At 36.1% G+C, this 12,099-nt stretch overlaps 1 protein-coding gene across 1 annotated transcript in view; it reads right to left on the bottom strand.

Moving 5' to 3' along the window:
• Positions 1-10,735, bottom strand: part of LOC103600260 (histone-lysine N-methyltransferase SMYD3-like) — a gene marked incomplete at its 5' end in the record, with an annotated part of 21,287 nt that extends 10,552 nt beyond the window's left edge. Inside the window, one exon of the mRNA XM_008584500.1 lies at positions 10,672-10,735. Within this exon, the coding sequence (XP_008582722.1) occupies positions 10,672-10,735 (64 nt within the window). The remainder of the gene's footprint in view (positions 1-10,671) is intronic.
• Between the last annotated feature and the right edge of the window lie 1,364 nt (positions 10,736-12,099).

The raw sequence follows: 12,099 nt of genomic DNA, 5'->3' as shown, positions 1-12,099 counted from the left end.
ATACCAGTTTTCAAAAAAATGCTAACAAGATACCACAAGTGCCCCATTAGTTTAGCAAAAATGAATGAAACTAACAGTAGTTAGAAGCATCTAGCATATGGGGAGATGGTTCCAATTTGTCTGATGGGTATTTGGTAGTAAATATCAAAATTTTAATGTGCATATTGTTGGCATGGAAATAATATTCATAAAGTAATTTATCCAAAAAATTTAAATGATAAGTTAAACAATGTTCATAGTACATATATTTAAAATACTGAAAAATTAGTAATAATTTTTCCAGCTTTTCATAAAGAAAATGCTGTATTTGTCTTTCTCTTTTCACCTTTCCATTACTATCTGAATTTTCTACAAAGAGCATGTATTTTATTTATAAATAAAAACAAATATAATTATCTTTCCTATCTCTAGTAAGTGATTCAGGCAGAAGCATTTTTATATGAAAGAAAAGGAAAATTACTGTGTAATAGACACATGCTTAACTTTTTAATATTTATTCTGGAAGTCTGGTTATAACTCAAAGCATAGTTTAAATGCACTGACTTTTTATTTTTATTTCTTATTTTATTTATTTACTTATTTATTTTTGCTGGCTGGCCGGTACAGGGATTGACCCTGGACCTTGGTGTTATCAGCACCCTGCTCTAACCAACTATACTAACCAGCCAGCCCCTAAATGCAGTAATTTTTAAATGTTAAAATTGTTTTATAATAATGATGAAGTCTTTTGTAATTCAAAGACTCATTCAGTAAATTGTTTTATCAGTTTAGTTTTACTTATGTCTGGTTTTCTTAAATGAGTGTAGTACCAATAAGGTGCACCTTACATATAACAGGTGTTCAATAAATATCTTATGATTTAATCTAAAACCAGTACCATTTAGGAGATAAAATTTACTACATATTATCATTGATTATTTGAAGATAAGGATATCAAAAAAAAGACAATAAAAATCTTCAACAATTCTTTCTTTGACCAGTTTGAGATGGTATTGATTGCTTGATTATGAAAGGAGTGGATTGATGTCACAATAGAAAGAGAAAATTAATTTCCTTTTTCTTACATAAAATAACATTTGCATTATTATAACATACCCCGCTCCTCCTTTGACATAAAGTCACTAAAGCTCACTAAAACCCATTTAAATGCTGTTAAGCACTGGATTTTGGTTGGAGTACATACTGATCTTAGGGAAGCTCATTACTGTATGGAATAGAGTATGGGAAGGATCATCACATATCGGGCCTGTTTTGGGTAAAATACATCTAATTCATGACCTATGCTCACCAGATATTTATTCTGCAAGGACTGAATTCAAAGATTTCTAAGGCAGCTTTACAATGATAAAAATCTATGGTTCTGTGATATCCATTCCTAACAAATATCTGAATGATGTTAAAATAGACTTGAAACCTGCCCAGGTTAGGCTTACATAGCACTGAAAATTTGGAACAGTATTTCCCTCAAATTTGGGATCATTAAGAATGAAGAAGCTGGCTTAAAATATGTAGAGAAGAAAATGAATTATTTTGAGCCAGCTTATGAAACAATTCATATAGCTACCATTAACTAAACATCTTCTATGTGAAATATCACCACAATAATTTTTCTCCTGCATATTCATGATTCATTCCACTCACAAATAATCATCTGCAGACCTTTCCTATGCACAAAACTTAGAATAGTTGAGTTACCATGCAACTTGAAGGAAAGAAAAGAGACCTGACTGTTTTCCATCCACATCCAGACTGCTTGATAGCAAATAAATACATATTCATGATTCATTCCACTCACAAATAATCATTTGCAGAGCTTTCCTATGTGCAAAACTTAGAATAGTTGAGTTACCATGCAACTTGTAGGAAAGAAAAGAGACCTGACTGTTTTCCATCCACATCCAGACTGCTTGATAGCAAATAAATAATACCTCCTCCTTTATGCCTCAAATATTGAATTACAGGTTGTCAGATGCATGTAGATCTAAAAAGCTGGAATCTGGGAAAAGAAAACTGGAAGGCTAAGCAGGTTGTCTCACAGCTACAGTTGACTGACAGTTATTGACTAAAATCTTGCATAAAATCTCTTTAGAGCACGCTAGAGATTCAGTGATAAACATTAGACTTATCACTTTAAAAGCTTACTGAATGCTGTATGAAATGTAGAGCAAGAGTGCCTTCCCACTAACTTTAATCAAATTAGACAGGGCCAAATATAAAGGAGGAGAGAGGCAGGAGGATGGTCATAGGGCATAAAGTTGACAAAAGAAAAAAACAAGAATAAATTATTACTTCTTAAGAAAATGGCAATTACAGTCTTCTGGTTAACTGAAGAACTACATAACATGAGACAATAAAAACATTATTGCCACAAAGTAAGTAAATCATCATCTACTGCAAAGTTTGGCAAATTATGGCTCACAGGTCAAATCTATCCTGCTGCCTTTTCTGGAAAGTTGCATTGGAATATAGTCACTCTTATCAGTTACATTCATTCATTTCTTGCTACAACAACAGAGTTGAATAGTTATGACAAAAATAACATAGCCCACCAAGCCTAAAAGATTTACTATATGACCCTTTACAGAATAAGTTTGCTAACCCCTGCTCTAGTGGAAGATCTTCTCAAGATGGATTGACTTAATCGATATATTTTAGCTGTAGGGAAAAATAAATCATTCACTTCTATGGACTTCCGATCTTACTTGAAAGAAAGCTCTATGGCAGATTAATCAAAATATCAACACCGAGTTCTAGTTGAACATGGCAGATGGGGCACATGCATTTTATTTTCCCAACACAAGTCATTATCAAGTTTGAACTCCAAAAGTGAACTGGAAGGGCCATCAATGGATGAGGAAGGTTTGACACATCTGTAAGTCAAAAAGTGGTAGTAAGAAAACAGGCTGCAGAAGCAGGGCACAGGAGATCACCAAGAAGAGCAGTCACCATTAAGCCATTTCTGAGAGGGATCCATACCACAAAGCAGAATCCATCCAACAAGGATCTAGAATCAAAGACGATATACAGAACAGAGGATGGAACTGAAAAGTGGCTAAATAAGAGAGAATTAACCAAAAGTCTGAATACCAAAGAGTCTCAAAAAACCTCCCTACTGTAGGCATGATCTTGAGTAAGTGATGGAGGTTTAAAAAAAGAATCTGTCACTTCCCCTCCTCCCACATCTTGCCCCCACATTACTAAAGGCCTTTTTACAGCAGTTCCTTTTACCCAGGACATCATGTCTGGCTATCAAGAAAAAATCATAAGACATACTGAAAGGCAAAAAATATAGTTTGAAGAGACAGAGTAAGCATTAGTACCAGACTCAGATATGGCAGGGATGTTGAAATTATCAGACTGGGAATTTAAAATATCTATAATTAATATAGTAAGGTAACAGACAAAGTAGTCAGCACGCAAGAACATATAGGAAATGTAAGCAGACAGATGGAAATTCTAAGAGAGAGCCAAAAAGAAATGCCAGATCAAAAATACCACAACAGAGGGCCGGCCCGGTGGCGCACTCGGTAGAGTGCGGTGCTCCCGCTGAGGGTTCGGATCCCATACAGAGACCGGTCCGCTCACTGGCTGAGCGTGGTGCGGGCGCGACACAGAGGGTTGCGATCCCGTTGCCAGTCGCAGTACGGGCGCGACACCGAGGGTTGTGATCCCATTACTGGTCACGAAAAAAAGACAAAAAGGAAAAAAAAAATACCACAACAGAAATGAAGAATGGCTTTGATGGGCTTATTGGTTTATTAGACATGGCTGAGGTTGAGAATATATAAACCATCAAAACAGAAATACAAAAGGTAAAACTAAGTGTAATGGAAGCACCAAAAGAAAAATAAAGAGAGAACAAAACAGAAAATTTCCCTCAAATTAATGTCAGACACCAGGGCTGGCTGGTTAGCTCAGCTGGTTAGAGCGCAGCCCTATAACACCAAGGTCACAGGTTCAGATCCCCATACTGGCCAGCCGCTAAAAATATATATCAGACACCAAATCACCAAACCCAGGAAACTCAGAGAACACCACACAGGATAAAAGTCCCCAAAACTATACCTGGGCATATAATTTTTAAATTACAGAAAATCAAAACTAAAGAAAAAAATCCTGAAAGAAGTCAGAGGGAAAAAAATACTGCTATGGTTTGAATGTGCCCTCCAAAACTCATGTTGAAATTTAACTGCTGTTGTAACGGTAGTAAGAGGTGTGACCTTAAAGAGGTGATTAGGCCATGAGGGTTTCACCCTCATGGGCAGAATTAAGGACTTTATAAAAGGGCGAGTTTGGCCCCCTCTTGCTCTCTTCGCCCTTCAGCCACGTGATGCCTTCTGCCATATGATGACGCAGCAAGAAGGCCCTCAACAGATACCAACACCTCGATATGGAACTTCCCAGCCTCCAGAACTTTGGGCCAATATATTTCTGTCCTTTATACATTACCTGGTCTCAGGTATTCTGTGACAGCAACACAAAACAGACTAAGACAAACATCTTACCTATAAAGAAGCAAAGACAATAATTATATCCAACTTCTCAGAAACCATGCAAAGGAGTGCAGTGAAATGTTTAAAGTGCTGAGAGAAAAGAAAACTCACCAACCTAGAATGTTGCAAAATTATCCTTCAAAAGTAAAAGAGAAATAAAAGACTCTCTCGGACAAACAAAAATGAGAGAATTTATTGCCAGCAGACTTGCCTTGCATGAAATGTTAAAAAATATTCTGTAGAGAGAAGGCAAATGATAAAAGTTGGAAAGTCTGCTCTACATAAAGAAAGCGAAGGTAAATTAAAAACTTATTTTTCTTGGGCTGGCCCGGTGGTGCACTGCTATAGTGCGCCGCTTGGGAGGCGCGGTGGCGCTCCCACTGAGGGTTCGGATCCCACATACAGACCAGTTCCCGCTCACTGGCGTAAAGAAAGCTAAGGTAAATTAAAAACTTATTTTTCTTGGGCTGGCCCGGTGGTGCACTGCTATAGTGCGCCGCTTGGGAGGCGCGGTGGCGCTCCCGCTGAGGGTTCGGATCCCACATACAGACCAGTTCCCGCTCACTGGCTGAGTGAGGGGCGGGCACAGCGCCGAGGGTTGCAATCCTGTTGCCGGTCCGGTCCGGTACGGGCGCGACACTGAGGGTTGAGGTCCATTGCCGGACACGGAAAAAAGACAAAAAGGAAAAAAAAAAAAAAACCTTATTTTTCTTATTCTTAACTCATCTGATAGATAACAGCTTGTTCAAAATAATAGCAACAATGTATTCAATTATGTATGCTTATATACATATATACATGCTTATGTACACACAAAGTGAATGACAGCAATGAAACAAGAGACTAGAGGGAGGAGGAATTAAGACTATTTTGTTAATTTAAGGTACTTACACTACCTGTGAAGCAGTAAAGTGTTATTCGAGAGAAAATTTGGGTCAGTTGTAAATGTATATTGCAAACTCTAGGGCAATGACTGAAAAAAGTTTTTAAAAAGTGTAATTGATACACTAGTAAAAAATGGAAAATGGAATCATATAAAATGCTCAATTGAAAACACAAAAGGCAAAAAAAAAAAGTAAAAGACGAAAATAGGAACAAAGAGCAAGGGCAACAGATACAAAACAGTAACAAATATGGTGGACATTAATCCAACTATATCAATAATCACTTTGAAAGTCAATTATCGAAATGCACCAATTAAAAGACAGATTATCAGAGTAGATCAAGAAACAAAACCCAACGATACGTTTTCAACAAGAATCCCAACTTTAAATAAAAAGACACATATAGATTAAAATGTAAATGGATGGAGAAAGATATACCACGCTAACACTGATCAAAAGAAAGCAGGAGTAGCTATATTAATTCCAGGTCTCAGGCCAAATGTCACCTCCACAAGAAGCCATTCTGTAACCACCTATTCAAAGGTGAGTTCATGCTTACCCCAATCACATGCAAACATATAATCACAGGCATTTGTGTTATATGTTGTCTGTTTCTCCACTCCATAATAAAAGCTTTATGAAAACCAGGACCTCGTTTATTTGTTCACTGCGAACTACCCACCACCCCAAACCCCAGAACTTAGTACATAATAATCATTCTGGCTCTGGTATAGAAAACAGATTAGAAGCTGGAAAGAGACGTAACAAAAAATGCAGCTAATCTAGGAAAGAGATCATGATAACATGCATAAGAGTAGTAGGAGAGAAGCTGGAAATAAGTGAGCCAATTCAGATCTTTAGGTAGTAAAATCAGCAGAACATGGTAACTGGATATGGGGCCAAGAAAGGATGAGAATCAGAGGTGACACCCTGGCAACTCGGACTGCTGGGTGATTGGTGAAATTACACACTGAGGCTGAAATATGTGAACGGAAACAGGTTTGGGGTGAAGAGAATACACTCAGATTTAGATTTGTGGCATTGGAGACACCTGTGCAACAGCCAAGTGGGAGTCTGGTTCTCAGGAGGAAGGAATCTGGAGATGGAGTCTTGAGGATGCTGGATATACATATGCTGCTTGAAGTCATGGGGGTAGATGAGATCACTCAGCAGGAGAATGTAAAGTGAGAAAAGAAAGCTCAGGCCCAAGACATTTGTGGAGGTCAAAAACTTAATTGTGATCAAATAGTTTCAAACTTTATACAGTATTCCTAGTGCAGATCCTATCAGTGTGAGGCCTGGCACAAAGCTATTTATTAAATAAACAAAGGACTTGGCTTCCTTCATGGTATTCCACAAATCAACTTATTAAATCACCCTGTTTAGTTCTTACTAATGAGGGAATAATTTTCTACCCATCAAAAATAAATCAAATCTTCTACAACTGAGCATAAAATGAAAACCCAAAAATATGATTCACATTTTTAAACAGGACTATAATTATCAACATAAAATATAGCCTCTCTACAAATACAGTACTTTTTAAAATTATATAAACTGCAATTTGGTGCAGTAACTAGTTGCTTATTTTCCTCAGCAATTAGTTCAATTTAAAATGTACATATCATAAACCAAATTGACTACAGAAGAGATGAAATAATACTTGGTTAATATGCTTCAAATTGGTTGACTTGCTACCAGTGCTACTGCCATTTTTTATTTTGAGAATGCTCTTATATAAGAAAACGTAGCTTGCACCTCCTCTTTAATCTTATAACCATCTGTGATGTTCTGATTATGCCAGCACAGAAATGACTGGTTGCCACATTCCCTTCTATTAAATTATATGACACACATCTCACAATAAGGTACAGACAGGAATACAAAGCCACTGATGACGAAATATTTTGGTCAGAATCAGAAACAGCACGTATATATGTAGCCGTATAAAAATATATAAGCAGATGTGTACACTATATATGAAGCACAGACTAACCAGTTTGGTGTATGCTTTCCACTCACAAAATAGACACAGGGATAACCTCTGGAAAACAGAAGTAGGAGTGGATGAAGGGGGCTGGGGAAAGACTTTCACTTTTTGCTCTTTATGATTCTATACGGTATTAATTTTTATAATGAAAATGCATCCTTGTATTGCTTATGTGTAAAAATGAAATGTGAATACTGTTGGCACTGATACCATCCTATAGGCACAAGGGACACATGACACCCTAAAAAATACCCCAATAGCTGCTCTCAGACTACTCGATGCCTTGGCCCCACACAGCATATGTAAGCCAGGGAACCAGGTATGTCCCCCATGGCATACTATTAAAGATTTTATGTTACAAATTCACATATTCTATAACAATTTCCATTCCAAGTGCTTTTGCTTCCTGTTCATTACTGTTCAGAGATCAGTGGAACCAGGTATGTCCCCCATGGCATACTATTAAAGATTTTATGTTACAAATTCACATCTTCTATAACAATTTCCATTCCAAGTGCTTTTGCTTCCTGTTCATTACTGTTCAGAGATCAGTTTATCAGTTTAATTTTGCACTGCTTTCTAAGGATCCACAATAATTACAATGTTTAACACTGTATCTTAAGGTTGAGATAAACAAAGCAGTTTAAATGCTTATGTTTTGGCCAATTTTTGACTCCCACCTCTACACACATAATAATCCATCCCTACACACACATATACATACTCTAGCTGGTATATCTTAAATATTACTAGCTATTTTTCCATTACCTTGCACAGTATATCTGATGACAACATTATTATTGATGCTACAGTAAACAGTTAATATATGTAGCGAAAATATGTGCACTATGATAAATCAAAATGACATGTCCACCCACCAAACTCCCTTCACTCACTCTAATCAGATAATGGCTTTTTCTTTGTCCCTTGAGTGCACTGCAAAAGGAGGATGTGGCATTAGGGAAAGAAATATTCATAAAAACAAGGAAGGAAAAAAGGAAATGTTTAGGTCACTGAGATTAGAAAGGAAGTCCAAATAAGATTTGTGTCAAATAATTTGATAATTTGTCAATTTTGTATGTGTTCTGCTTAATCCCAGAAACATGTAGCTCAGTTTCAGATTAATAAAACAACTAAAATATCATCATAAAACAGCCTTTCTAGAATTTAACCTATTGAAAAAGCATGGGTTTTGTAGCGTAATCCTGCCGACGACGCCAAGTGTAGAGCTAGAGCTGGGGTCTGGAGCTCACAGACCCCTCAAGCCCGTTCACAAACCCTTCACATGCAGGTCTATGAACTAGGTAACCGGCAAAAAGGTCCTTGGAGCCTTGGTTGAAAAGGAATAGTCTTTCTTCAGCACACACACATCTAGGAGCTATGCAGTACAAAGGAGAAACTCAGAAACTCAATTGCTACCGGCAAGGTACAAAGAAAAACTGAAACCTGAGCAGCTGCCAGCTCTACTGTTAGACCTGAGCTCTCTGCCGCCAGCCTGCTCCACAAATTGCAGAACACACAATAGCCATTAACTAGAAAGATACATTAGTGCACATGCACATTAACTCCACCCACACAACTTGTTTATAAGAAATACCGAGGGAGCCTCGCTAAATTATTCTATCTTCCCCACAGGTTTGTTAAACTTTTTGCTTTTTGTTATTGTTGTTGCTGATGATCTTACATAAATCAGATCTTTCTGACAGAATTTTTGTTTAACAAAATGTGATTAAGATAATTCAGTTATTTTTATAACATACCATATCCTATTTCTATTAGGAAAGTATTACTACTAACCTATTTTTTTAATTTTTGTTTTGTGTTTCTTAGGGATAGAGTGCATTCATATAAAAAATAAAATAAAATAAAATAAAATAAAATAAAATAAAATACAGATACAGTAGATAATGGAAAACCAGACCTAATCAGTATGTTACAGCAAAAATGAAATTTAGGTTTAGAAGAGAAGTTAAAAGTCTGGACTTTGACTACCTGGGTTCATTTCCCAAACTCCAGAGCCTACTAGTTATAGGATATTTGGCAGGTTGCCTGCCTCTTTGAGCACAGTAATAGTACTTAATTCTCACAAGACTCTGGTAAAATTAAATGCATGAATAAAATAGTGTCTGGCACATGGTACATGTCTAATAAATATTAGCTCTTATTTATAGTACAGATTTGGAAACTGAGGCTCAGAGAATTTGTGTTTCTCCTGAGATAACTTAATTAGCAAATGGCATGATTAGCATTAGAACTTAGAACCCCTGATATTTTTGTATATTCAATTTATTTTCCATTAAGACTACTTTATTTGTATTCTGAAGAAATTGCTTTCAAAGGAGAAAGTGAGATAGCAGAAAATCCCTCAGATAAGCAAGGCCTAGATTTAAAAGAAGGAACTCCGTGTGTATGTGCACGTGTACACACACACACACACACACACACACACACAAAATAAGAAACCAAAAGGATAGGTGGAAGGTAGGGGCAAGTGACAGACACAAAACTCCAACTAGACTTTTTAATACAATGTAATTCATTAGGGCATAATTACACTCCTTATTAAATGATTATAAGGTTAGAAGAAAGGCCATGTAGAATGTTAAATATACTTTCTTTAAAGAATTTCAAAGATATTAACAACAGTATTCATTTTCAATCAACTCAAACTCTTAGAAGACAATTTTTCATTATCTTAAAAAATTCAAAATGCACATATATATTCACTAATCAATATGACTAGGAAGAATTTATCCCACAATTAATTTGTAGAAGTGTGCAAAAGAAAGGATGCTGGGTGCATTATAAGCAATATTAAATATTGGGGAAAATTTAAGCATTCATTAATGGGGAAGATATAATTATGCTGCATTTATTTAATGGAATACATGGGATAATCCAAAATATTCATTTAAATAGATTATTAAATGAAAAACAAAATAAGGTATACAAGAATCTGTGCCAGAGTAACCTGCATGTGTTTTCTTAAACAAATATAGAAATGTGTTTTGCACAGGAAAATGCTGTAAGACACAGAAGTTTTCTCTGAGAAATGGGATTGAGGTCAGGGGTCAAAAGATGGAGAGGTGTAGACATTTATTTTCGTATAGTAGACATACACACCACACACACACACAATTTTTCACCACATACATATATTAATTTTAAAATTGAAGGAAAAATAACAAGTAAAAATAAGTCAAAGATTGTAAAGAAACAGAAACAGGCCAACAGGTATAATGGAGGACACATTTAAGAGTAGAGAACAGGAAGGTTTCACTCATATGGAGCTGCACAGTCTTACCTGACACTTAGCACTACAGTATTTAGCAACTCGGCATTGAGAGCATCGCATCAGCTTTTCCTTCCTGTTAAAAAAATTAATTCCCGTTAGGAAATGAGTGAGACCCAAATACAGTTGAAGAAAGAAAACGTAGATCAACATATCGACACCAATATATTCTTCTCGCTCCATGTGTATGGTCCCTTAAGATACAGATTTTCACACTGAGGAACACCCTCCTTCACCATGAATGAAATACATTTACATAATAACTAATGTTCTTTTATTAAATGTGGTAAAATATATATAACATAAAATTTACCATTTTAACCATTTTCAAACATACAGTTCAGTGGCATTAAGTACATTCACACTGTTGTGCAACCACCACTACCATTAATATTGTTTTTAACATAAATTTAATTAAAATATAGAGATTCCTATTTAGATTAAAAAACTTCATTTCATACAGACATCAATCTCTTCATATGAAATCAAAATCCTGTCCATCAAACAGCTGAAAGTATTCTATACCCTTCAAATATAAAAATTTTACGTCTTAAATTATCATATAGTTTAATTATGAATATATGCCTTCTGGGAGCTGATTTCAAAAGTCAATTAAATTCAATCACTACTTCAGACATGCTGAATTGAGATGCTTAAAAGTTGGCTCCTCTAAATCATCTGAGTAACAAAAAAGCAGAAATAAGAAAACCTGAATTATAAAACAAAAATAATAAATCTGATAATAAAATTAATAGTGGCAAATAGCAAACAGGACTGAGGATAGTTTCAAGGTGGCCAAGAGCACTAAAAATCAAACTATAATACTAACGTCAGTGATAAAACAGAGCAACGTTTCCTAAGCACTTTTGATGAACCAGGCACTGGTCAAAGTTCCTTACGTCTGTTAACTCACACTGAACTTGAAATAGTTCAGTAACATAAGCAGTAATCTTATGCCTACTTTAGAGATACTTCAATACATTTTCAAGACAAAAAAAGTAGATGGAATAGCAGAAACTAAGGAAACACACCATAAAGTGCATATGGCAGGTGGTACTGAAATACGAACAGAATCTTATACAGAATGAGAACTTGGATACACCAGGTACCTCACCCGGAGGAGAACAGAAGTGAGGTATGGGGCATAAAACACGGGGAGAAATAAAAGTCTAAATAAAGCAAAGTCAGGATGCCTTCTGCCCCTAAGCACAGAACTCCAGCTGCCAGATAGCTACACCGCAGACAACAAACCAAATCCAAGTAATCTGGCCCTAACGTTCGGCTTTTAACCACTACACCTACTACCATTCTTAACTAAAACTGGACAAAGATCAAATCCACCCACAGGCTGTTTATAAGACACACTTCAAACAAAAGGACATATAAAGGTGGTGAAAAGAATATGTGACGCTAATATTAACTAGAAAAAAGCCTGTGTGC

The sequence above is a fragment of the Galeopterus variegatus genome, unplaced genomic scaffold (genome assembly GCF_000696425.1).
Source record: "Galeopterus variegatus unplaced genomic scaffold, G_variegatus-3.0.2 Scaffold3280, whole genome shotgun sequence".
In the NCBI taxonomy this organism is placed as follows: domain Eukaryota; kingdom Metazoa; phylum Chordata; class Mammalia; order Dermoptera; family Cynocephalidae; genus Galeopterus; species Galeopterus variegatus.
Note: the sequence above shows the minus strand (reverse complement) of the source record. Positions and strands in the feature narration are given on the sequence as shown.